The 27,022-nt window shown below is 53.7% G+C and overlaps 1 protein-coding gene across 3 annotated transcripts; it reads right to left on the bottom strand.

The window, feature by feature from the left end:
* Positions 1-361: 361 nt before the first annotated feature.
* Positions 362-27,022, bottom strand: Tcf25 (TCF25 ribosome quality control complex subunit). Of its 3 annotated transcripts, none has more exons than XM_027933003.3 (18): positions 26,760-27,021; positions 18,784-18,945; positions 18,181-18,255; positions 17,374-17,492; positions 16,358-16,423; positions 13,521-13,603; positions 11,799-11,929; positions 11,191-11,290; positions 10,384-10,477; positions 9,261-9,353; positions 9,030-9,135; positions 7,574-7,733; positions 6,135-6,222; positions 4,033-4,191; positions 3,150-3,240; positions 2,441-2,520; positions 958-1,030; positions 362-622 (listed from the first exon to the last, which is right to left on the bottom strand). In XM_027933003.3, the coding sequence occupies exons 1-18, from the start codon at positions 26,949-26,951 to the stop codon at positions 464-466; spliced, it is 2,031 nt and encodes a 676-aa protein (XP_027788804.3). In that variant the 5' UTR covers positions 26,952-27,021; the 3' UTR covers positions 362-463. The 3 variants fall into 3 exon arrangements, with proteins under 3 accessions (XP_027788804.3, XP_027788805.3, XP_027788806.3); XM_027933004.3 differs by having other exon boundaries at positions 487-675; positions 26,760-27,022; XM_027933005.3 differs by lacking the exon at positions 362-622 and adding an exon at positions 682-774 and having other exon boundaries at positions 26,760-27,022.

The following is a 27,022-nucleotide window of genomic DNA, read 5'->3' as shown; positions in this document are numbered from 1 at the left end:
TACGGGGCTGGGGCTGTAGCTCCAAGGTAGAATGTGTGCTCAGAAAGTTCAAAACTCGCAAGTTTGGAGAGGCCGCAGCGTCCAGCTGAGGGACCCCCCCACATTATCCCCAACTGCTCGAAAAGAACTGGGCTGTGACCTGAAGGCCAGCCATGCAGACATCTCTTCTCAGTACAAGCCTGGAGATCCCACACCACCAGGGATCCCCCTGGAGCCCTGTGTCCAGATGCCGGTGTGGGCCGCACGTGGGCCAGGGCTGGCTCTGACTCCTGAGTGCAGAGGTGGAGCTGAGTGTTGGAGGAGGAGCCCCTGTAGCAGGGAAGAAACCCATCCATGTTTGCAGGGAACAGAAGACACGGCGGACGGTACATTCAGCACTTCTACTTCAGGGGACTGGTCAATCCAGACCAGAACAGAATCAGGAACATAATTGCACAGCGCTGGGCGCAGCAGCCTAAGTGGCTCAGTCCCAGTCCCCCTCCCCCTCGGGGTTGTCCTCCCGCGGCGCCTCCAGGTCGTTGAAGTGGAAGTTGGCCATCATGTCTCGCACGGCCAGCATCAACCGGTTCAAGCCTTGGTTGTGGTTCAGACCCCCAGGCACTCCTTCCTCTGGCCTCTCCCCCTGCAGCAGCGAGACAGGTCTGAGCAGGGCCTCTCTGTGCTGGGACTGGGGACCTGGGGCCCAAGCAGGGAGGTGCGTCATCAAGCCTGGGGCGGCCTGCACCCCAGCACGGGCCTGGACCCTCCTCAGGTCCCTGTCGAGGACATGAAGCTCTGAAAAACCAAAGGCACATGTCTACCCAGGCCAGTGCGAGGCAGGGGGCCGAGCAGCCCTGCGGCTCCCGGGAGCTCTCGGCCCGCTCCTGCACTGCCCAGCATGGTGCTGACGCTGGACATCTGCATGCAGACGACTGTCTTGAACCACTCAGCACAGAAGCTGAGACGTGCCCAACCTACCTCCACAGTGTAATTTGGCAACAGTGACCGGAAGAAGAGGGCAACCGTGTTTCCATGGCTGACAGGACTTAACCTGAAACAGGAAGTCAAGAGAAGTCAAAAAACAAAGCTAGACTCCCCTTGACTCCTCCCAAGGCAGGTCCGGGTCCAGCTTGGGGTGGGGCCATGGACACCCAAGGACAACTGGGAAGGAAAGGAAGGGGCCCGGGGTGTGGCTCTTCAAGGAGCCTAGTCTGTGAAATGACCACAGCCAGGCTGTCCCTCTGCCATGGCACAGGCCTTGCTTCAAGAACTGCAGTCTCACTGGGCGTGGTGGCCGTGCCTGTGCCAGCGACTTGGGAAGCTGAGGTAGGCGGATCATGAGTTCAAAGCCAACCTGGGCAAATCAGCAAGATGGCCCCAACATTTAAAAAAGTGCTGGGGCTGTAGCTCAGGGGTAGAGCACCCAGGTTCAATCTCCAGCACCACAAAACAGAAAAGGGCCACAGGTGCACACCTCGTTCAGCACTAGGCCAGCAGAGAACAGAGCCACAGGCAGGGGACGCCATGGCCACTGTCTGCTGGATACCAGGGCCACACCCATGCTCTGAGGAGGAGAAAGCCCATGTGGGCAGAGAGCAGAGCAAGGTGCCTCTGGACCCGCTGACCAACGACCTCCTCCTGAGCTACTGGGGAGCCTCACTGTGAACACACAGTCCCATTATAACTTCTAGAGTCGGTGGGAAAAGGTGGGGCTGGGAGGCAGCCTGCCTTAAAAGGGAGGGCCGCCAGCAGCTCTGGGGCTTACCCCAGACAAGCAGCTCCTCAGCACATTCCCCTGCCAGGATGGAACCCAGGTCACACATACTAGGCAAGTGCTCTGCCGCTGAGCTAATCCCTGGCCCTTTTGATTTTGAGAAAGGGTCTTGCTAAGCTGTTGGCCTTGAACTTGTGATCCTCCTGGCCTCAGCCCTGAGTAGCTGAGATTATAGGTGTGGCCCTAACACCAGAAGTAAAGGTGAAAGGGCTCTTGTTGGCTCTGAAAGCTGCCCACACTCCGGGGGCAGCCTGGAGACGGGCTCTGATGTGTTTGTCACTTTCTGTGCCACCAACCCACTCTCCTTGCCCAGCCTCACGGGCCTTCTTGCTGCCTTCCTGCTGCTCTGGGTGTCTCTCGGTGCGCTTCGGACCTTACACTTATCTCTAGTTTCTACGATTCACATCTGTTCCTACCACGGCAGCTTACCACGGCAGCTGACCACGGCAGAGTGGCTTCTTACTCTGCTTCCCACTGCGTTTCTAGTACCTGCTACAAAATCTGGAAAGAAACGCTCAGAGTTGGGTGGATATGTGCAAAGGCAGCTGTGTCCTGAGTGTCACTGCTGCTCCCTCTTCCTGTGCCTGACCGCTGGCCTTCTGGGCTGCCTTCGGTGGGCATCGAGCCCCGGGGAGCCCCGAGCACTGACCTGGGTCTGCACAAGCACAGTGGGGGTGAGGGCATTACCTCTCTGGTCTGACGTAGGAGTAGATGGTGTCCAGGGGAGGCAGAGGGTCAAACCCCATCACAGACTGTGTGGTCACATCCTTTAGAAAGGGGAGAAACAGTGATGCTAGCGCCTTCTGGGGCAGGTCACTCAACACAGAAGGGGGATGGGCTTGGCTTTCTGCCCCTGGGCAGGGGCATGGTGGGAAAGATCAGGCACACAGGAAGTGCCCACGCATGCCCTGATCAAACTCACTGTGGTGCCCAAGCCACACAGCACGGGCTGAACCACGAGTCACACAAAGCCGGCTTAGCCCTGTCCGGCCTCTCTACCCTCTCCCGCCAGCACCACTGTCACTACTCATCAGAACAAGCCCTCCTGGCCAGAAGAGGTTGGCAGTGCTGTCCTGAGGATCAGCAGAGCAGCTTAGGTAAATTAGTGGACCCCTGTCCTGGCCGCCCTGACCTGCCTCTTCCTACCCACCTGTGGTGCCCTTGAGGTTTCCCCGCAGCAGCAGCCTGCTCTCAGCAGTGTTGCATGCAGGCCTGGCCACCAGCAAGGCACGTGGGGCCAAGACCATGGGTGCAGCTGCTCCTGGACTGACCAGCACCCAGTAGGCCAAGGGAAGGTACTCATGCCACCTTTGGCCTCACCCGCCCTCCTGCCTGTGGGCTGCCAGGAGCAGGAGGGGAACGGTCACACAGCCCACCATCAGGCCCTCCTCCTTACCGGGGGAAGCGCAGCAACAGCCTCCCTGATCTCCGAGAGGATCACATGGCGATGGATGTTTCTGGGTGCACGCTGGTAGAGCATCTTCCGCCTGAGGCCAGGGCCAACAGCAGCAGATTAACCAGTGCCCACCCTGCAAACTGCTAAGCCCTTCCTCCCTGGCAGGTCTCCATCTCCCAAGCATCTGCAGCTTCACCCCCAGACGGCCAGGCAGCCAGTCCATGGTGTGCTGAGTGAGTCTCTGAAGGACCCGAGTGTCACTACAGCTGCTGCATGGCCTGCTGGATACGGTGGGGTGGAGAAGCTGCACGGGGAGCAGAACGTGCTCCTGCCCACTGACACATCCCCTCCAGGGTGGAGAACAGACGAGTGCACAGGGAACACTGGCTGTGAGGGCCAGGGTGCCAGGGCCCCACTCTCCCATCATATCTTCAATTTTACTTCCACAGCAGAGGGCTTCCTCTGGGCAGCTAGGGGAGACTCCTGGCCAGTACAGACCACAGAGTCCTCACTGTACCAGCCAGCCTGGCCACAGCAGTCCCCAGACCACAGTGCTGACAGGGCCAAAGGCCAGACCATGGGTGGGAGTGGGCCAGGGCTGCTGCTTGCTGCTATCTCTGCCAGCAGGTGTGAGCCTGGCACCTGCCACGGCAGACGTGAGAACCAGGTGCACAGCAGTAGGCAGGACAGAACATGGGCAGACCCATGCCACACCTACAATCCCACCTGGACAGTGGCAGCAGCCTAGGGGTCCACGTGCTCACCCACAGGAGAGCAGGGCTATGCCAGCGGCAGCAGACATGAAGCCACTCTGGCCCACAGCATCAGAGGGTGCCCAGAGAGGGCAGGAGGGGCTGACCTGCACGAATACCCAGCATCTCACCTGTTCTCACAAGCCTCCACAGCAGGGTCCCCAGCGTCCACTGCCTGAAGCACCTCACGGACATTTTCCTCCAGCCAGCTCATGGTGGCAGGCTCTTTCCAGAGGAAGTGCGACCTCCCGAGGTACAGACTCACCAGCTGGGTCAGGGCAGGGGGCTGGCTGTGGGAGCAAGGACTGGGTCAGGGATGGGGGTCTGGCTGTGGGAGCAAGGCCAAGGTCAGGGATGGGGGGCTAGCTGTGGGAGCAAGCCTGGGTCAGGGATGGGGGGCTGGCTGTGGGAGCAAGCCTGGGTCAGGGATGGGGGGCTGGCTGTGGGAGCAAGACCAAGGTCAGGGATGGGGGGCTGGCTGTGGGAGCAAGCCTGGGTCAGGAATGGGGGGCTGGCTGTGGGAGCAAGGACTGGGTCAGGGATGGGGGGCTGGCTGTGGGAGCAAGACCAAGGTCAGGGATGGGGGGCTGGCTGTGGGAGCAAGGCCAAGGTCAGGGATGGGGGGCTGGCTGTGGGAGCAAGGCCTGGGTCAGGGATGGGGGCTGGCTGTGGGAGCAAGGCCAAGGTCAGGGATGGGGGGCTGGCTGTGGGAGCAAGGCCAGGGTCAGGGATGGGGGGCTGGCTGTGGGAGCAAGGCCAAGGTCAGGGATGGGGGGCTGGCTGTGGGAGCAAGCCTGGGTCAGGGATGGGGGGCTGGCTGTGGGAGCAAGGCCAAGGTCAGGGATGGGGGGCTGGCTGTGGGAGCAAGGCCAAGGTCAGGGATGGGGGGCTGGCTGTGGGAGCAAGGCCAAGGTCAGGGATGGGGGGCTGGCTGTGGGAGCAAGACCAAGGTCAGGGATGGGGGGCTGGCTGTGGGAGCAAGGCCAAGGTCAGGGATGGGGGGCTGGCTGTGGGAGCAAGGCCTGGGTCAGGGATGGGGGGCTGGCTGTGGGAGCAAGCCTGGGTCAGGGATGGGGGGCTGGCTGTGGGAGCAAGACCAAGGTCAGGGATGGGGGGCTGGCTGTGGGAGCAAGGCCAAGGTCAGGGATGGGGGGCTGGCTGTGGGAGCAAGGCCTGTGAGCAGACCCCCCAGCAGGACCTTCTGGAGCAAAAAGAGGCTGTCTCTCAGCTACTGGGGGACAGTCCACCTCCTGAAGGGAGGGCATACAGGTCTGCGACTGTGAATCGGTGCTGTCTGTGCTCCTCAGCTGACTGAGTTGCTCAGTGTACGTGTGTGTCTGCAGAGAGCAAGTGCAGAGGACGAAGGCTGGCCAGGGTCGGGGATTCTGGGGTGGACCCCCATAACATGTTTTTCTTTCATTTATGTTTTCTTTTTATTTCTGGTACTGGGGATTGCACCCAGGGGCACTCTACCACTAAGCCACATCCCCAGCCTTTTTATTTTTCACATCTTATATATATTTTTAGTTCTAAATGGACACAATATCTTTATTTTATTTATTCTTTTTATGTGGTTCTGAGGATCAAACCCAGTGCCTCACAAGTTCTAGGCAAGTGCTCCACCACTGAACCACAACTCCAGCCCCCTTTATTTTTTACTTTGAGACAGGGTCTCGCTGAGTTGTTGAGGCTGGATCCCCCTCCTCAGCCTCCAGAGTTGCTGGGATCATAGGCTGTGCCACTACACCTGGCTGTCTCCTCTGTAATTTTTATGAGAAATATGAAAAAGGTGATATGTGCCAAGGCAGAACGTGGAACATACCAGCAACGAGAGCCCCTCTGCCCACAGCCAGTGCCTGTGGGTCATGCTGTCTGACCTTAAGCCTTGCTGCCCATTCCTGTCAAAAGGCATCTCGTGAACCTCATGTCTTAGGCCAGAGGCCATTTACTTGACCCACCAGTGTTTCTCCTCAGATGTCAGGTGACCCATATGTGGACACAGACTCCAGGCCTTCCTTAGGGGACAGTAACCAACATCCCCAGGGGTTTCCTGTCTCCGAGATTGCCACCAGGCTGAAGCAGGTTTCCAGGAGAGAGAGCCACACACACACCCTGATCCTGCGGTGCAGAGCACACCTGCCACCCCTCCACTGCCCTGAGGGTAAGTGAGGGCCCCCAGGAGGCAACGAGGATGCACACCAGGAGTTATCCCGGCAGGGCACCAAGGCTCTACCTTATCTCAGCATCTGGTCCAAAGAAGCGGTGACTGGAGACGGAGGCATCGGGCCGCACACTACAGTACTCGAGCAAGGGCATGAGGACTGCGGAGGAAGCAAAGGCTCAGGTGCCCAGTGGCCCAGGACAAGGACCTGTGGGGCCCTGATCACAGACACGACTGGAGTCATAACGTAACAGAGGCTGGAAGGCCACGGGGTCCTTGAGTCTGACCAGCGTTCCGAGCTGCTGCAGGGGGAGTGGCTGAGGATGGGGGTCCACAAAGGATGAGCAGGTACCTCTGCACCCTGGAGGCAGACCCTTGTCCTCCAAGTGCCCTTCCACATCTCAGGGAGACTTGCCCATCACCCTTCAAGCATGAGCAACAGACCCTAGGACGGACTGGTGGGAGTGGGGTCGGCCAGTGCCCTGGAGGAGGTGACCCCACAGGGCCTCTCCAGCTCTAGCACTGTCCACATGCAGTACTCTCCGGCTGAGTAGGCAGGGCTTCCCTACACTGCCCACATGCCGAGACCCTGCCAGAGGCAGCTGCTGGGAAAGCCGGCCTACCAACTGCCTCCCAGGGACAAGCCGCAGTAGGGTCTCTCCTGTGAGATAGCCATGGCAGGTCTGTTACACAGCCTGGGCCCCGTGGCCCTGTGTCCCCCACCTCGGCTGGCCTACCGAGGGCTCCCAGTTGCCTCGAACCCGAGGGGGACAGAGGTGGCTGCTGGGATGATGGGCTGAGCCCTGAGTTGGTGAGCTGGCTCTGCTCCTGACAGGGAGCTCTGGACACTGCAGGCGGGTCTGCCTGTGCTCGAGTCCACCCAGTGCTGGGGCCTCCCCATGGCTTCGTCAGGGCCCTGGGAACCCCAGAGCCAACAAAGCAGTGCTGACTCTGGGACTTCCCCTCAGAGGGGCTGTCACCAAGTGTGTGCACACCTCTGTGACAAACACTCCTACCCACAAGCGCAAGGACGGCCTCCTCTAGAGGGTCACTTCCTGCGTGCTTGTGGAGAAGGTTCGCCACCTGCCGCCTGAGTAGGCAGCAGCCCCCTGGGCCTGCCCTGGGTGCAGACGGAGGCCTAGTGTGTGTGGGGGCACCCTGGAAATGCAGGGCCGTACCACACACTGCCTCTGGATCAGGTCCAGGCCCCGCTCAACCCTCTGCTGCTGTTTCTCTCCCTAACACCAAACACCAATGTGCATACCCTGTGTCTCTCTCCTGCCCTGTAACTAACAGCAAAGTTAGTGGACACACAGTTTGTCCCTCTCCCCACGGCCCCCTCCCACCTGGCTGGCATGCAGTTGGCCCGCTGAGGTGGATAATCAGCTAACTGCAACATCAGCAGTTTTTAGGCTGGCTGGAGAACACATCTTTCTTTAAGCACAAGGCAGGGCTGGGAGCAGGTCTCCACCCTCAGGAAGAAGCACTGCACAGGCCAGCGTGGTACCTACCTCCAGGGAACATGGTGAGTGCCTGCCGGATCAAGAGGGAGGCCTTCTCTCTGGCAGAGCTGAGCTCATGCTGGGGGAGGTCTGTCTGCTGACTCAACAGGAAGTATGCCAATGGAACCGAGAAGGCAAAATTTGGGAGCTGCGACAGGTTCCGATGAGCCTACAAGGGAGCAAGAGGCCAGGTGAGGGGCCTGCCCTCTGTGAGGACCAGGTGCACCACAGTGAGCTGACAAAGCGAGCCGCCCCCACACCTGGATGGAGGACTTGCTCCACCTGGGGGTCTTCAATGTGCAGAAGGGCAACGTCAGTGGGAAAAGAGCTCTGTTGAGCCCCTCAGGCTCAGCACGGTGCGGGACAGGAGCGACTCCCTCTCCCCACACAGCAGGGTCCAGAGTGAAGGCAGCCAAGCTATGACTGCCCCCACCTAGAGGGGGCCACTACCCTCTTCAAACATTTCCCTGCCTTTCTCTGTGTGCGATGTAACAGACATGACTTACTCCATGCTTTTCCATTAACAGGGAGTCCTCGTCTCCACAGAGTTCTGTAATCTTATAAACCACCACAAACATGCCTCTGTGGCTGGTTCTGGGGACCCCATGGGTTTCTCACAGCCATTCTCATGAGCTCCTGGAATCTCTGTAAACTAGATCCCGGGAAGTGAGACTTCTTGGCCAACTGTATAAAGGGTTATGTGATTTTAAATGATTTACCTGTTTTTCATGACTTATTTTTTATGAAAAATGTTTGTCTTTATTCATGAAAAATAGGTACCGTGAAAGGTTCAAGCAGAAAAGTAGAACAAGTACAGGCTCCTCCCCCTCCTCCCCTCCTAGGCCTGAGCCCCCTCTGGACAAGCTCTGTTCAGCTGTTTGTCCCACTCATTTGCAGCGGCTACACTAAAGCGAGAGGTGAGACTGATCTTCACACGTGGAGCCTGACCCCACACACCTACACTGCTGCTTCGACTTGTGCGCACACCCCACCTGTAGCAAGATAGTGCATGCTCTCTGGCACTCAGTGGAGCCCAAGACAAACCCCACTCTCCTGGGTCTGCGGCCCCAGGATGGCAGGTGGCATTTATGTGCAACTCTGACCTGGAACACGTGACCAATCGTGACCCACCCCGACTGTCGTCCCCACACTCAGGACCTGGGGTCCCTGTCAGCCTGCACCACAACCTCTCCCACTGAGTGGCTGTACCTTTCTGTGCCTAGCACGCCCAGCTCTGAGGTCTGCCTGACTGTCCGTTACTAAGCACCATCTCTACCCGCACACTCGATGCAGCTGTGTGCTATTCTTGGGGTTCTGATGCAAGGCTGCTTCCCTCTGGGAAGACCTGATTCTGCTCAGCAGCAGAGATGAGGGGGACTAAAGGGCAGGAGGACCCTGGAACCCACCCTGGCTCTGCTTCATGGCCTCACCATGGCTACTAGTCACACTGCAAGCGCACACCTACCTCCCACTCCTGGAAGAGGCGGATCAAGTACTCATAGTTCCGGGCCCGCAAGGCCAGGTGGTCGACAAGCAGCAGCATGCACAGCGGGTCCTCGTCTGGCTCAAGGCTTCGCAGGCAGCACAGTGAGGGAAGAGCAAAGAGAGCAAGGAAAATGTCAGGGCCCAGGGTCTCTGCAACCCAGAAGCCCCTGCCGTGAGGACTGGCGGGAGTGGATCCCCGGTGGACACTCACCTCAGGATGAGCTTGCAGAACTCCAGTGCGGTGCGCGGGCAGCCACGCTTCTCCAGGAAGCTCATCTGCTTGTAGAGGGCCAGGTAGAAGCTCCTACAGCCACAAAGGTCCATGTGAGTTCAAGTGGCAGCAAACAGCAGAGCAGCCTCTGAGGGCCACCTGGCTCCACGCCAGCGTCCAGGTCCTCATACAGAGTCTGCGAATGCCTTTTGTGTCTGGGGAGAAGCTCTGTGTGTGCCTGAAGAGCTGAACACACACCAATGTACTGAAAGTTTTTTAAAAATTTTTGTTGTTGGGGCTGGGATTGTGGCTCAGCGGTAGAGCGCTCGCCCAGCACAGGCGGGACCCGGGTTCGATCCTCAGCACCACATGAAAAAAAAGGCATTGTGTTGTGTCCATCTACACCTAAAAAATAAATATTTAAAAAAAGGGCTTAAAAAAATTTTGTTGTTGTTGTAGATGGACAGAATATTTTTTATTTTATTTATTTTTATGTGGTGCTGCTGAAGATCAGCGCAGCGCTTCTCGTGTGCGAGGCAAGAGCTCTGCCACTGAGCTACAGCCCCAGCTCCCTGAAAACCAAGCTTTTTGAAATCATTATCTTGCTTTTGGTTTGCTACTTGTTATTCAAGGGAAATGAGCTAAAAACTGTTATAATTATGATCTTAATTTACCCTCAAAATGGCGCTACTGTTGGGTACATAAAGGTGTGTGACTTTAGTCATCCTGTAGACTTATTTTTAGAACTCAGAGTTTACTAGAAGAAGAAACCAGTGGAGAAAGTCTGGACAGAGTGCACGGTGCAGCCAAGTTGCTGCACTGAGACAGGGCGTGGTGGCCATAAGGTGGGGGCCATGCCACAGCCAAGCAGCGCTGCCCAGAGCAGCAAGAATACACACAGGACAGTAGGGACACTGCTGCGGTCATGCAGGCTTGCCTCGGGGCTGATGCCAGAGGTGGTCAGGACAGAAATGTCATGAAGCAGAGCACAGACCCAGGTCTGCTCTGTCAGGCTGAATCTGACTTAAGCATCACTGATTTAAGAATCAAGACACAGGCGTGTGAGGCCTGCAGAAGTATCCCAGGCCCACAGGGAGGGCTGCCCTCAGGAGAGGCGGCTCACCTGTTCTCGGGCCTGCGGTAGTCCAGCCGGCATGTCCCACTGGTGAGACTGAACAGGGGGTGGAAGGCACACTCCATGCTGTACAGCGCTCGCTCTGTGGGCAGCAACACAGAGGCAGGAGTCAGCCATAGGAGGCGCCTGCAACTCCCAAGACCCCACACAAGGGAAGCACTGGAAAGAAGGGGGCACAGAATTGGGACCCTGCAATGGGACCTCCTAGGTTTCCCTGGTGCCACGGCATTAACTGCAGCCACAGAACTTGTGAGCCTGAGTGAGAAACGCCCTCGACACCATGGGGCGCAACTGCCACATGTCCTGTTCATGCCCAGTCCCCAGGTGATACAAACACGGCCCAGACACCCACAGCAGCGCGCGCGCACACACACACGGAAGAGCAACCAGAACCACCAACTGATGACGGATTCGCCAACCACGTCTGTCCAAAGGGGGAGTACTATCCAGCCAAGAGCACACGCAAACCTGGGTCACACCACGCATGGGGCACACAACCATGGGCAGAGACCACGCACAGTGCTTCCACTGAATGGCTCCCCACACAGGTAGGGCCACGGAGAGTCTGACCAGAAGTCAGGGTTCTGGGGCCTGGGGGAAGATAGTAGACGGCAGGCTGTTCTCCTGGAAGATGAACATGCCCTGGAAAGGACTGCAGTGATGGCTGCCCAGTTCCGGGACACACTAAACCCAGGCATGACACACCTTCCACAAAGTGCTACATGACAACGTCCTGCCACCTGCATCTGCTCTCGCGGCGAGAACGGGCAGGCTGCACTGCCTACTGGGTCTCACCTATGAGGTCTCGTGCCATCTCCTGATCCTCTTGAAAGCGGCAGGCATCACTGAGCTGCAGGAGTGAGTCCACATGGTAGGGGCTTGTTTGGAGCAGAACCTACCAGAAAAGAAGGGCAGCTCTGGAGGAAGGTCACAGGCAGGGACCCACAGGACACCCCTGCAGTCCCCCAGGACCTGTGCACACCAGGAGACATGATCACCAGGTGACAGACGAAATTCCCTTTGGACTCCAGGTGTGCACTGCTATTACCCAGCCAAGGCCTGGACCTGGCTCCAGGTGGGAACTGGGGACCCTGCCTGCCCAGTGGGGCTGTCTTGGCTCCCAGGTCTCAGGACAGAGGACTGAAAGCAAGCAGGTTCCTGCCCACCCTACGTGGGGGACATGGGGCCAGCAGGATCTACATGCTCCCCCTACCTCCCCAGTGAGGCCCAAGACAGAGGCAGCACCTGGGAAGGACCATAGTGCCACTACACGCAGCTCCCAGCGGGAGAGCACCTGAGTGCCAAGTCTCCACAGTGCCCCTTGGTCCGGGGGCCCCACTGCCAGAGGAGCAGCTGCCCGGGCACTGGCCCTCCACCCACTGGCAGCTGCGGGGCCCACGCACCACAATGTTGTTTGGCTCCATGGACTCCACGGCCACCAGGAACTTGTGCTGTGCCTGCTGGTACTCCTCACTGTGTTCAAACGCAAAGAAGGAAAGGCCTTTTTTTGATTCCAACAGCCGCATAGACAGACCTGGCAGGTGAGAGTGCACAGAGAGGGTGTGCTGGAGGCCAGGACATGGCGCCTCTACAGAGCACAGTAGCCCCAACAGTCTCCCTTGTGCTGTTCTCAGAAAGGACTCTGTGATACCAACCAACTCGATCTGAGGGGTCTCACACAGGTCACCCAGGCCTGGGGCTGGGCTGCCTCTGGGCCAGAGGCTGATGTCCGAGTACTCTCTCAGAACACCTGGGCCTGCTTCCCACTGCTTGCTTGGGCTGTCCCAGGAGCTGGCCTCCGTCTGCTTTCCACAAAGACTCACTTCTCTATAGAATTCAGATCCAGCTCAGGGAACAGATGGAGCTGAAATGGCCCAGGACAACAAGCCTCAGGGATGGGAGCATGTAGGTCCACCTGGTTGCCCAGATCACGTCTGGTTGGGACCAGCAGCCAGGGTGGCTGTGAGGTGCTGGGGCAGGAGGCGTGCAGTGGGCACAGTGCCAGGTCAGAGGCCTTGGCCACGTGTAACCCCTGACCAAATATGGTTCTGCTCCTTTTGTGTGACTATGTGGAGGGACCATTTCCTCTGGTTAACCTGAAAAACTCAGTCTGCTAAGACAACCGCTAAATGGTCAGTGGTTCTCATTGGCTTCCCCTTAGCTACTCCCTCCTGAGAGCCCGGCCCAAGGTCCAAGTCCTGCAGATTGAGACAATGAGCCCCTATCTCTACCATGTTCAGGTTCCTTTGCTAGAAGGGCAAGAGGCCTGGTGGGAACAGAAGATACATGAGAGGCATCAGGGTTGATCCTACAAGCACAGGTCCCGAACTCCCAGGCGATCCTCACTGGGAGTCCAAGGGGATTCTTCTAGAAACCCCACCCCCACAGGCACAGCAGGTGAGGTGCGTTGGTCACCATCCTCCACACATGTCCTCCACACACCCATGACCTCTTCTACAGTAGGTGCCCCATCAACCTGCAGAGGGCTGTCTGGATGCTTCTCTACTCTGTGCAGCTGATGCCCAGAGAGGGCATTCCCTTCTTACCCTGCACCTTCTGCATGGCTGTTTTCTTTAAATTATACATACTTGACAGTTTGCAATAAACGTAAGATCATCATACATTATTGATTTTTTAAAATATTTTTAGTTGCAGATGGACACAATACCTTTATTTTGTTTATTTAGTTTTATGTGGTGTTAGGAATCGAACCCAAGGCCTCATACATGCTAGGCAAGCGCTCTACCACTGAGCCACAACCCCAGCCCCCAAATTATCTTAATGTGAAAACAAACTCGAGGGCTGAGGATGCAGCGCAGCAGCAGAGCCCAGCCTGGCATGTGTGGCTTGGAGGGCTCGGGCTCAGTCCCAGCACACACACAAAAAAACACTTAAAAATGCAAGCCTCTGTTCAGCTGCTTCCTGTAGCATGGCACCCAGAGGCCGAGGCAGGCAGCAAGGAAGTTGAGAGCTTCTGCACGGGCCAGGCCAGCTGGGGACATACAGGCTGCTGCACCCTGAGGAACACCACACCCCACACGCAGCTGCACATGGTGCTGCAAGGCCCACCCAGAAGGCACTGAGGCCAGCGTGCCAGCCCCCTGCTGCAGGAGTGACAGACTCACCTGGCTTGCTGTACCGCGGCCAGGTGCTCTTGGGGGTCGTCAGCCACGTGCACTTGGGGTATACACGCTGCCTCTGTCGCGGCCTGGGGAGGAGGAGACAGGCACAGCTGTACCTCCACGGGCCAGGGGCCAGGCTAGCTGCCCAATCCCTCCAGCTCTCCCTGGAGGCAGAGCGGAGGGCAGGGGGCACACAGGGAGGGAGAGCAAAGCACTGCTGCGTGAAGAGGGGACCCCAGCTGCGACCTGTGCAAGCAGCTACCATCAGGTCCAAGGGAACAGGGAGGCCAACAGTCCAGCACGAAGGCAAGAGGGACAAAAAGGAAACAAAAGTGAAACCCTAGAACACGGCGCAGAGCAGGAGTTCAGGGCCACTGAAGTTCCCTGAGCAGACGAGCTGCTTCCTGTGGGACAGGCTGCACAGGAGGAACGCCTGGCCGTGGCCAGAGGCAAAGCAGGGAAGTGGGCCTCTGACCCAGACCCCAGCAATGACTCCAATCTTTGAAAAGGAAAACATGGAGACAACGAGGAAAACTGAGGAGGAAATTGGCGTATTTCTGCAAGGAAGAAGACCGAGAGCAGAGTGTTGAGGGTCCTCAGGCTCCCAGCTCCCTGCGACTCTTGTGTGAGCGACAAGTTGAGGGCACCGGGCCCCCTTTGGGCAAGGGTTCTTAGCTGCTGTTAGGGGGTCTGGCTCCCTTGCCAGGTGGCATCTTAGCCAGGCCTGGAAGGGCTGCACCCTGAGCCGAGTGACGGGATGTGGATGTGTGTAGACCAATCTGCATGCGTTTCAGCAGTGCACTCTTTCACTAAAACAAAACAAGGAATAAGGAGCTGGACTACCTGGAACAGGACAAACAGCATCTTTCTTTTCTCAAAAAGAGACATGAAAACTGTGTGAGAAGCACAAAGACACAAAAAGAAAAGCATGGCCAGAGTCTGAGAGGCACAACATGGCACAGCTCTGCACAGGCAGCAGGCAGTGGAAAGGAAAGCACCAGTGCCTGCAAGTCTACAGCATCCTGAGCACCGCCAGGTCTGTCTGAGGTGAGCTGCCATCCAGCAGTCTAGGGGAGGAGGCAGCCCTGACGGACGCTGGAGGGAGGGTCAGGAGGAGCACCTTAAGGGTCGCGACACATGGGGTGTGGAGACAGCACAGGCGGGGGAGGGGAGCAGACCCCATCTGTCTCAGGAGGAAGTCAGATTCCCCCCAAAGACCAGTGCACAGCTATATGGAGGCCCTGAATGATCACCAGGAGGGAGGAAGCGAAAGGAGCAAGGTTTGGTCTCTGAACAACAGGACAAGGGGTGGGGGACCAAGAAGGAGGGAACCTCAGCTTTTCACTGACATACTTCAGTAGGACTTAAATTTCTGAAGAAACAAACAACAAAAAAGTGTGCTACTATAAAGGTAGTAAGTGAGCTGACCTGGTACAGACCTGGTCCTGGCTGCCTGGGAGGCTGAGGGGGAGGCCCATGCAGACTCATGAGTGTGCGACCAGCCTGGGAAGCACAGAGGGCCTCACCTCAAAAATAGATACATAAACTGAAATATGTGCAGGGGGCAGCTCAGAGGTGTGTGGCTGTGGGTTCACTCCCTAGTGCCACAAAAACTAAAAAGCAAATGTAATTATTAACTAATGACTGATAATAACTATAATTTACAGAAATAAGATGATGCAAAAATGTAACACAGGGGCAGGTAGACAGAGCTGGCCTGAGCGACAGAACTCGGCCTGAGCAGCGCAGGTAGTGGTTCATGTAAGTGCTTTTCACAAATAACCCAAAACACATAGAAGTCAGAAACCCATGAGTCCTCGAACACTTAAAAACAAAAATACAAGGCAAAAACTGTTAAACACAAGGAAAGTGGGAACAAACAAAGTCTGAAAACAATCCTTGGCCCACTCATGACCCAACAGACACCAGTCAGACAAGGGGTGCACACCTCACGCAGTTTCAATGCACTGTGTGGTCACGGATGTAGCTGAGGACGACTGAGTGCAGGTGGGCCTCGGCTGCACCGTTCCTGGGAGGGCAGCTGGGCAAGGCGCAGGTACTCGAGGAAACCCACAGTGGGCCACTTCTCGGAGGGCTGCATGGATGCAGGGGGCCTGCAGCCAAGGTGTGGCCACGCCTATCCTTGGCCTAACAAAGAACCCTGTGCATCAGGCACAGAAGACACCCGGGACTCCAACATGCCAAAGCCAGCAGAGCTTCCTCAAGAGGCGTGCAGAAAGGCCTGGGGACATGCGCCACAGGTGAACGGAATAAGAGGGAACATTTCTACACTGCTTCAGAGCTTTAACAAAAAGCATTTAGCTCTATAATCAGAAAACACATACTTAAAAAGACACAAGCTTCCGGATGTTTCGGTACAGAGATGGAGAGCGGAACTCCCACCCTCCTACAGAAAGTCCCAGGATGGGCCCTGACTTCCCCTGAAAAAGCCAAGGGACACTCCACTGCCTGCTCACCATCAGCTGCCACTGCAGAAGCTGACTAGCCAGGAACGAGTCGGTGACATAAAACTGATCTCAGAACCCAAACTTTTTGTCATTTTTCCTGCTGGTGGAGAAACAAAATGCATCTGGCTAAAATTTCAGGATTCAAAGTTTAACAGCTTGTAGGACCTTTTTAAAAATGTGGGGCGCACAGTTGAGAAGGTGTGAAACAGCCTGGCCTCCTGGCGTCTCGGCGACCCGCCCAGGCCCTGGAAGGGCCCCATCTGTCCAGCGTGGCTTTCAGTACTCTCCCCCAGGGTTTCCAATGGCTCCCCCACCCATAAGAAATGAAAACAAGTAAAAACAGCTTGAGAACGCAGCTACTGTGGGCCTTACCTTTGCTCCCCCAGGACCGCTCGAGCACCAAAATACCTTTTCAGTTCTGTGTCTGGATTCAAGTGTCTAGAATGTGGGAAATGTGAGGAAGAAAAATTAAGTCAGGCTTTCCTACAATGACTCGAAATTGCAGAAAGCTAAGTAAGAGTCCAGCCAAAGAACAATGATTTTTGGCTTGAAAGGTGATTTCTAGGCCTGCTTTCTTTAAATCTGCCACCTGCAATAGGACCTGACCACTACTGGCCCCATGGGGCACCCAAGGGATGCAGTGGGTCACTGCTAGGAGAGAACCTGGGGTAGGTCTCCCCTGCGAGTCCAGCGTTCATCTGCCAGGCTTTGTACAGGGAGCATGCACCCTGAGTGGAGGGCCTCAACAGTAGAGGCAGCTTGCTTGTCAAACTGGCAAAGATCAGGTTTCATTAAGCACCCACCAGACCAAGAGATGGGTGATCGTCCAAGGGTGACACTACACTGGTACAGCTCAAAATGCCTCATGAGACATACAAAGGCAAGCTGTTTGGAAGTCCTGAGCTGGGCATGATGGTGCCACACCTGTGTCTACTCAGAGGCCAAGGCAGGAGGACTCCTTGTTAGAGGCTGGTCTCAGCTACTTAGCAAGCCCTAAACAAGCTAACAAAACCCGGTCTCAAAATCAAAAATAAAAAGGAGCCAGGTGCAGTGATGCTCGCGAATAATCCCAGCGACTCAGAAAGATCGAAAATTTGAGGACCGCCTCAGCAAATTAGTGGGGCCCTAAGCAACTTGGTGAGATCCTGCCTCAAAAAAATAAAAAGGGCTGGGGATAGGGCTCAGTGGTAAAGCACCCCGGGTTCAATCCTCAGTACCAAAAAAAAAGTCCTTTGAAACACAGATGTCTTTTCCTTACTCCTTTCTCCTTTTTTCTACTTCCTAAATGTTTAATAATGAACTCTTAACACTTCTAAATAAATAAAGACAGCAAACTGTCCTCTTTCTAAATCACTCCTCCCCGTCAAAATCAGAGGCCGAGGCCATACCTGTGCTCCACATACAGGACATGCTTCCTGGAGCTCAGTGGGGGGGGACCCGGGCGGCTGAGCCCACTGCCATCCTCAATCCTCTCCAAGATGCGGTCGATATCCTCCATCCCACTTTCCTAAAAGCCCAGAAGGAACTGTTAATCGGCACACTGGCTTCACTCCAAGTGCTGTGACAACCAATAACAAGGAGTTACTTTGAAAAGTCATTTGGTATTCACTTTCTAAAAGATGATCTAACTCAGAAGGAGGAGATGTATTATAGGAGGAAGCTCAGAACAATCACTAATCCAGAAGGCCCTGGGAACCACCGGGCCAGAGAGCCACACTCCACGTCTCACAGGTGAGCTCACATCCTCAGGTGAATGAGACTGGGACCTGTGACCCCAAGTGAACAGCAACAAAGCTACCACCTCTCTTCAGGACGGACAACGAGACAAGGAGGGTCAAGGCACGGACGGGAACGTGCTGACTGAGGGGGGTCTGCTCTGTGGGCTTCCACAGGTGTGGGGGGATGAAGGCTGGGTGAAGGGAACAGGGAGCAGGGCTGGGAAGGGACTCTCCCTGCAGAGGGCAGCTGGGACACTGAGACTAGGAACAGGCCATGACAACCAAGGAACAAAGGGCCAATCACAAGCAAAACTGTAGGTGACTCTTCTTTGTCCTTGACCTCTTAGACAGTTGTACTCCTGATGGGAAAAAATGAAGACATCAAATAAAATGGTCTTCTCCCAGCACCACCGTGAGGGACACGGCCCAAGGGGCACGGAGGGATTGGGTAGGGGCCAGTCAAGTCTGGTCGCATACCGAGGCTTCTCCTGTACTGTTTTTCTTATTTTTCTGCTTCTTTTTCTTCTTCCGGAGTTTTCCACTTGCATTAGACTAATAAAATAAGATGTTTTAATCAATGGAGAGAGAAGCAAAATCTTAAAAACTGAGAACCAAAGCAGCAAGCCAGCACCACTTGGAGCACCTGCGGCCCCTCACATCCTTCTGCAGCAGGACCCTGCCCATACCCCCTGCTGTCAGTGTGGCCTCTCTCCACCCTGCCCTGCTGCAGAGCTGGTCCAGGCTGCCTGGGGCGCCCACTGCCCCTGACTGGGCCAGCTCCTCTGGGCAGTGAGAAGCTCCTCAGGGACGCTTCACCAGAAGTGGCTGCTCCCAGAAGGCACAGACCTGCCTGGAGCGCAGTGGGCAGCAGGCAGGGCAGGGACCTGCATGCAGTAGCCCTGGGGCCGCCACTGATCTCAAGGACTTTAGCACAAACTTTATCAGGGTTCCCACGGAATCAGCCAAAGCAAATTCAGAAAATTATACCTCCAAGAAAAAGCCGACACAGGTGGCACGTGGCAGGATGCCACAGCCCTTCCCTGACATGCCAGCCTCCTTGTTACCACGGGGTCCCCATACCTGCTCCAGAGGTGCAGCCTTGGCCACATTTCCTTCCCGCTTGGTCTCTGGGTTTCCACGCTGAATCCTTCCTTTGTTCCCTGACACTGCAGCATCTGTTAACACACAATCAGACTTCTCTCCGTTCACTACCGGGTCGTCCTCAAGATCCTCGACGTTTATCTGGAGAAACAAGCCCAGGGCATTTCTGCACAGGGGTCACAGTGTACATGGCAAAGTAGAGCTGAGCCAGACGTGAAGACAACTTGCCATGCCTGTCACCCCAGAGACTCTATTTGGGAGGCTGAGTCAGGAGGAAGGCAAATTTGAGGCCAGACTGAGCAACCTCAGTGACAAAGTGAAAAATAGAGGGCTGGGGGTATAGTTTAGTGGTAGATCACCCCTGAGTTCAATTCCAATACTAAACTAAAAAAAAGGGGGAGTATTATAAGGATTATAATTTTCTAATATTGTTCATGTTAAAATAATTTTGTCCTCAAGTCTGATGAGGCAATTCTCCTGTCCCAGCCTCTAGAGTCATTGGGGTTACAGGCATGACCACTATGCCCAGCAGGGAGTTTTGTTCTTGCTGCAATCAACATCAAATGACTAACTGTTGTCACCACTCTGGAAAACAGCATGGCGATTCCTCAGAAAATCTGGAGTGGTACCACCATTTTACACAGTTATCCCACTCCTCAGTTTATACCCAGAGGACTAAATTCTATAATGATACAGCCACATCAATGTTCATAGCAACTCAATTCACAATAGCTAAACTATGGAACCAAACTTGGTGCCCTTCAACAGATGAAAGGACAAAGAAAATGTGATTGATATATATACACACACACACACACACAATGAAATATTAATCATCTTTAAAAAAGAATGAAATTATGGAATTGCTGATAAATGGACAGAGCTGGAGAATATGATGCTAAGCAAAATAAGCCAATCTCGAAAAACCAAAGCAGAATATTTTCTCTGATATGTGAATGCTAATTCATAGCAAGTGGGAGTGGGTGGCTAGGAAGACTAGAAGCGCTCTGGATTAGATAGAGGGGAGTGAAAGGAAGGGAGGGGGATGGAGGTAGGAAGAACAGTAAAATGAATCAGACATTATAACCCTATGCACATATGACTACATGAACAGTGAAACTCTACGTCATGTACAACCAGAAAACAAGAAGTTATACTCCGTTTATGTATGATGTGTCAAAATACTTTCTTTTTTTAAAAAAAATTTACTTTTTAGTTTTTAGATGGACACAATATTTCATTTTTATGTGGTGCTGATGGAAACCAATGCCTCATGCATGCTAGGTAAGCGCTCTACCACTGAGCCACAGCCCCAACCCCTGTCAAAATGCATTCTACTGTCATGTGTAACTAATTAGAATAAATTTTTTAAAAATTTATTTATATATGACAGCGAAATGCATTACAATTCTTATTACGCATACAGAGCACAATTTTTCGTATCTCTGGTTATATAAAAAGTATATTCATACCAATTCATGTCTTCATACGTGTACTTTGGATAATAATGTCCATAACATTCCACCATCATTTCTAACCCCATGCCCCCTCCCCTCCCTTCCCTTCCCACCCCACTGCCCTATCTAAAGTTTGTCTACTCCTCTCATGCTCTCCTTCCCTACCTATGAATCAGCCTCTTTATATCAAAGAAAACATTCAGCATTTGCTTTTGGGGATTGGCTAACTTCACTCAGCATTATCTTCTCTAACTCTATCCATTTACCTGCAATGTCATGATTTCATTCTCTTTTATTGCTGAGTAATATTCCATTGTGTATATATGCCAAATTTTTTTTTATCCATTCATCTGTTGAAGGGCATCTAGGTGGTTTCCACAGTTTAGCTATTGTGAATTGTGCTGCTATAAACATTGAGTGGCTGCATCCCTGTATTATGCTGTTTTTAAGTCCTTTGGGTATAGAACGAGGAGAGGGATAGCTGGGTCAAATGGTGGTTCCATTCCCAATTTTCTAAGAAATCTCCATACTGCTTTCCTTATTGGCTGCACCAATTTGCAGTCCCACCAGCAGTGTATGAGTGTTCCCTTTTCCCCACATCCTCACCAACACTTGTTATTTGTATTCATAATAGATGCCATTCTCACTGGAGTGAGATGAAATCTTAGAGTAGTTTTGATTTGCATTTCTCTAATTGCTAGTGATGATGAACACTTTTTCATATATTTTTTGACTGTATATCATCTTCTGAGAAGTTCAGGACAAATGAATTTTTTTTTTAAATAAAATGACTATCACAGGTGTGGCCGTACATGCCTATAATCCTAGTGACTGAGGCTGATCGCAGGTTCAAAGCCAGCCTCAGCAACTTATCAAAGCTGTAAGCGTCCTAGTGAGAACTTGTCTCAAAAGAAAAAAAATTGGGGCTGCAGCTGTGGCTCAGTGGTGAAGCGTTCACCTAACATGCATGAGGCACTGGGTTCAATCCTCGGCACCACATAAAAATAAAATAATAATAAAATAAATATATTGTGCCCACCTATAACTAAAAAAAAAAAAAATTATTAGAAAAAAATTTAAAAATGGCTGGGGATGTGGCTTATTATTATGTATGTTAAGCACCCTTGGGTTCAATTCCCAGTACCAAAGGGAAAAAAAAATCAAATGACTATCAAAAATAAAGATGACACAGTGTTGGCAAGTTTAAAACCACCACAGCATTTCAAGTCTTTATTCCAGCCTAACAGCAGCAGCCTGAACACTGAAATTTATTTTTAAAAAAAATTTTTTTGTTATTTAATAGCACAATTTAAACATATTTCAATTACCATCAGGGAACAGCAACTATACTGTACACAAAAACAAGACAGACATACACACAAAATTCTTTGAAAGGGACTGAGGGAAAATTTTTCAATGCAATAAAGTAAACTCATGATTTTTAGGTATCTGGTTTCCACCAGCATGTCAAACTAGCCACTGGTCCCAAATACTAAGACATCCTGCTGCATATCATTTCTCAATGGCTGCACTGCACTGTCACCCCTTAGCATTTGTGCGTGCGCAAGGGGGGTGGGGGAGTGTTTCCAGTCCCCTCTATGGAATGTGTCGTGTTTGCACAGAGCCTGTGCATACCTGTGTGTTCTGCCTCTCCTCTGCATCACCACATACCTAACCTAACTCAAATCCTGTCTCAGTAGCCTGCACACTGTGCTGTTCAGGGAGCGATGACAAGAAACACATCTACACACAGGCAGCACAACTGTGAGTTTGAGACATATTTCGACCTGTGGTTGGTGGGAGCTGCAGGTATGGAGGGCCAACTGCGTCAGGTTACGTGCCCCCTGTAAGCAAGCCCGCCCACCACAGCACTTAGGTCAGTTATGAGGTCAGGCCAATGCATTCACGTTCTGGCTATGCAGTCATGAAGCAGCTCCATGTCATGCACACCTCTGCTTCCTCATACAGAACACTAACAAATGCTGTGTGTACAGGCACATATGCGTGGTGCTGGGGATCAAACCAGGGCCTGTGCATGTGAAAACACTCCTATTATCTCCACCTATGAGTTATAAGGGCAAAAACCCATGGAACACTTGAACTGACTGAATAGAACCTCTTTGGAAATCCATAGGCAGCAGCGAGATGAGCAGCCACATGTCTGCCCAGGTGTCAGTGCTCCATGCTCACAGAGCAGCCTGGGAATCCACCACAGGTAGCAAAATGTGAAGAGACGGTTCACAAAAGAAGACAAACAGGGGCTGGGGTTGTGACTCAGCGGTGGAGCGATCACCTAGCACATGCGAGACCCTGGGTTCGATCCTCAGCACCACATAAAAATAAAATAAAGATACTGTGTCCATCTACAACTAAAAAATATTAATAAAAAGAAGACAAACAAATGGACAATAGGCACATGGAAAGACACCCAACAACATCTTTATTGAAATGTAAATCAAAAGCCAGTGAGGAGCACTGTCCCTGCTGAGGGCTGGGGGCATAGGCTGCCAACACCAATTCCCTGGAGGCTGGAGCACCTTCAGCCTCGCACAGCCCATAGGCAGGTGGGATGAAACGCTGGAGGAGCGCTCAGCACCTGCTGGTCCAGGTATACGCATCCACTCCGGATGCAGTCGTTCTCCCTGTAGATGCCCCATCAGCCAAAATGAAACCCAAACCCACAAAACACCTGTCCTTAGAGCTCAGCAACTCCAGGCAGAGCAGCCCCCACCAGAACCGAGTCAGACCCCTGAAACACCACGGATGAACACCCTGCAATACACTGCTACTCAGCAAGAAGGAGCTGACGGCGAAAACCCACAGCCTGCATGAAGCTCAAAAGCACAGGCTAAGCAAGCGAGGACAGAAGGAAAAGAGCACATTCTGGAAGACTGCTGGTGGGAAATGCAGGCACAGGCAGGACTCACACACAGGCAGGGAAAGGGGGCACAGGCTGCAGGGTGGCAAGCTCTCAGAATGTGGTGTGGCACTCATGCTGTGCATGCCTCTGTCAAGACTCACTACATACCCCTGGGGTGCATCTGACTGCACTTCATCTGACTGCACTTCAGTAAGCTGTCTTTAGGACCCCCTGACTGAGACAGTAAAGGTGACTTCTAACCAAAGCCAAAGGAACACCCATGAGCCATGCATGATACCAAGGTCCACACTATAGGCGGCAGGTGGGGACCAGGCCTATGGGTGTCTGCGTCCATTTCCCCGGGAGGCTTTTTTCTTCTAGAAAAGCTCTCTTGCTTCCTCCATTTCAACATCACATCATTTCCGTGCTTGCTGAGTGCCCACTGAGGGCCAGCATGTCTTCACCACAATCCCACAAGGCCAAGGAAAGCATCCCCAAAGCTTTCGTCAGGTATCTCATCAATGCTCCTACATCCAGAAGAGGCGGATCCCACATTGGAATGGAAGTCACTGACTCTACAGCCCAGGAGCCTGCACCCTGAGGAAGACATGCCTTCGGTCTTCCAGGAGGAGCTCTGTGCATGCCTGCTGGGTGGTGGGGACACACAGCTAGCAACAAAGTCCTTTCAGGAAGCAGACACTTCAGCCCCAGGAAGCAACCCACGCAAAACACAAGGAACAAACAAGTAATGTATACAGTATGCTCGCAGGTAACTGCCAGGAGATGGAAAAGGACCAGAATAGAGGGAATGGGACTGTAGGGCAACTGTGACCATAATCAGACTGTATGGCAGTGTGACAGGGAAGAGACTCTGCCTCTGTGGGAGGAAAGATCCAGCCATGTGTTGGTACTTGAACGTGGGGAACTGTAGGCATAGAGGGCAGCAAAGGAAGGGCAGTGTGGCTGAGCAGAGCAGGCTAGAAAAGCGAGTGAGGAGAGCTGTCTAGGCAGCCTGGACAAGCAGAGGTGGAGACTGGGAAGGATGGGTCACGACCCTGTGCACTTAGAGCCACGCAGGACTTTTCAACGGTTTGCACAAATGTCAACAGACCAGGGACATCTTCCAGGTGGCTGGTCTTGGCATGGGGTTTTCAACAGAGACAGGGAAGCCTGAGGAGCAGGTAAGCCCTAGTCTGTAAGGTCAGGTGCATTTGGACACATGGATACAGATATAGAGCTCATGCACAAATCCAGAGACTGGGAAGGAGACCTAAGCCAGTGATACTAATACCCTCAGAAAGCAGGGGCCGGGGGTGCAGTTTGGTGGAAGAGGATACTTAGCATGCACAAGGCCCTGGGCTCAATCCCCAGCACCAAAATGCAAGCTCCCAGCAACTGGAGAGGCTGAGGCAGGAGGACCACCAGTTTGAAGCCAGCCTCAGTAATTCAGCGAGACGTTCAGCAATTTAGCAAGACCCTGCTTCAGTAATAAACTGCCCCTGATTCAATCCCCAGTACAAAAGTCAAAACTATACAACAACAACAACACAACAAAACACCCCACACAACAAGCAGAAGGCTTACACAATCACAAAGCCCCAAGCCAATCTCTTGGACCAGAGTGATTTCAAGGAGGGGTTCACATAAGCATCATTTTTTCCCATTCAGACATACAATCATCTCTTCTTTTTTTTCATAACCCTGAACACCTCTATTTCTCTATTCACCCACCAATTTTCACCAGCAGGGACAATGTCATTGTGTGGTTTAGAGAGCACAAGGTTCAAATAAAAAAAGCCTAAATTTAATTATGTGTATGTGGGTTTTTTTTTGTTTTTTTTTTTCTGTTTTCTTCTTTTGCAGTGCTAGGGATGGAGCCCTTGCCTCCAATGCCTGAGGCAAGGGATCCAGCACTGAGCCACAGCCCAGTATAAATTGAAGATGTCACCTCTGCTGTCAACATCACCCCCCTTCCCAGACTGTGAGGAAGAAATGAGTGGTACCCAGAACATGTAAATGCCCTGCGCCTGGGAGTTATTCTTAAAGACAATCTGGAGGGCATTTGAATAAGGACAAAAGGTTTGTGAAGTGGCAGACTTCACAACTGATCCTGAGCTGGTAATAATGGGACAGGATGAAAAGTGGTGCATCCTGAGAGTTGTCAGAAACACGACTGGCAAGTTTAAGGGCAAGTGGTGTGCTGTCGGGGATGTTTTTAAATCATCCCTGGAGAGAAGGGAGTGAAAGTCCAAGGCAGATAGTAGTTGCCAAGTGTCCATAATTAGGGAACCCGGGGATGGACACATGAAGTACCTGTACTACCATATCTCTGTGTTTGAAATTTTCCATAATAAAAAAGATAGAAAGAAATAGAAAGCTGGGGAGAGTTACTTTCAGGCTGAGAAACAGAAGAGGTCGGGTACAGACAGAGAATTCAAAGAAGGGACTTCAGTCCCACCTCCACCAGACTATGGGGTTAGACCAGCTCTTAAGTGGCAAGGTCAATAACTTTTAAAGCAAATACCCAAACTATCTAAGGACAATTTCCATACTCCACAATGTCTTTTAACATTATAGCCTTTTAACTTGCCAACTCGATAAAAACTCAGGGGCAACTGAGACTGATACAAGGTGAGCAAAACAGTCATGCTACCTGCCAGCTCAGGGAAATCAGAGAAGCCACTATCAGATAACCCATACAAACGAGAAACTACAGATGAGGCCAGTGCTAAGGGGAAAACATCGTGGGACCAGCGGGCATTTCACTTTCCTTTACCTCCCTGTAGCGGACACCTAGGTGAGGGAGGCAGGAAGGAGCAAGATGCAACATCCCCGGTTAGGCAGAGGTGTTATGAATAAACTGAAAGGTTTTGGAGATGCTAGACTATGAAATCTAGGAAGACCCGAATCACGAAGCCCTGCCCCACCCCTTCACTGCAGCGCAGTCAACAGCCGCACTCTGCCCTGGCACTCTGCCCCCGGACGCCGCTGCCCCACCCTCCCCTCTGCAGTGAGGGGACCCCCTCTTTTCTGACGCCGCCCCTGCTCACCCCAGCCTCACTTCTAACATTACACACCACCGTCCCCGCAGCAGCCCTCCCTGCAGCAGCGCAGTCCCATCACTCATCCCCTTCACTGCGACCCCCCTAGCCGGTCCTGCCCGCCACAACCCCTCCCACCGTACAGAAGCCACACCCTCCCCGCTGTAGCTCAATTTCGTCAACCCACCCCAGCTCTCCCCTTTAGTCCCACCCCTGGAGGTCAGAGCCACACCCTCTTAGCGAAGCCCCGCCCTGCCCAATGCAGCGCCGTATCGTCACCTGGGCCCTTAACAGCTCGCCCCGCCTACTTGGCCCTTAGCCCCGCCCCCAATCGGCACAGCCCCACCTTCTCCTCTGCGACCCTACCTGCCCTCGACACCGCCCCGCTCGCCCCGGTCCCGCCCTAGCCCCGCCCCTTACGTCATGGCCCCGCCCTCTCCGCTGCAGAGCTGCCCGTAGCCCGGCCCCACCCGTGACATCAAGACCCCGCCCACCAGTTCACCGCAGTAGAGACCCAACTTTACACCCACCCCGCCCTCCCATGACGTCACGCTCCGCCCCCCGCCCCCAGTTCCCACAGGTTGCCCCGCTCCTCACCAGCTCGAACCGGTTGTTGACTTGGACACCCTCCTTCCCTGAGCCCCCGGGGCGCCGGCCTCCCGGACCCCGTTTTGGTCCTTCTTCTTCTGCGTCATCATCATCACGGAGGACAAACTGCAGGGCGCCGGGCTCGAGGGGCTCCTGGCCGCGCTGTTCCCCCCTCAGCCTCCGGAGGGCCCGGCGCGACATAGGACCCGACGGCCTGACGTCTAGAGAGAAAGAGAAGGAAGAGCAGAAAAGAGAGCAGCCGGCGCGCCTGC

This window comes from Marmota flaviventris, chromosome 18 (assembly GCF_047511675.1).
Source record: "Marmota flaviventris isolate mMarFla1 chromosome 18, mMarFla1.hap1, whole genome shotgun sequence".
Lineage (NCBI taxonomy): Eukaryota > Metazoa > Chordata > Mammalia > Rodentia > Sciuridae > Marmota > Marmota flaviventris.
Note: the sequence above shows the minus strand (reverse complement) of the source record. Positions and strands in the feature narration are given on the sequence as shown.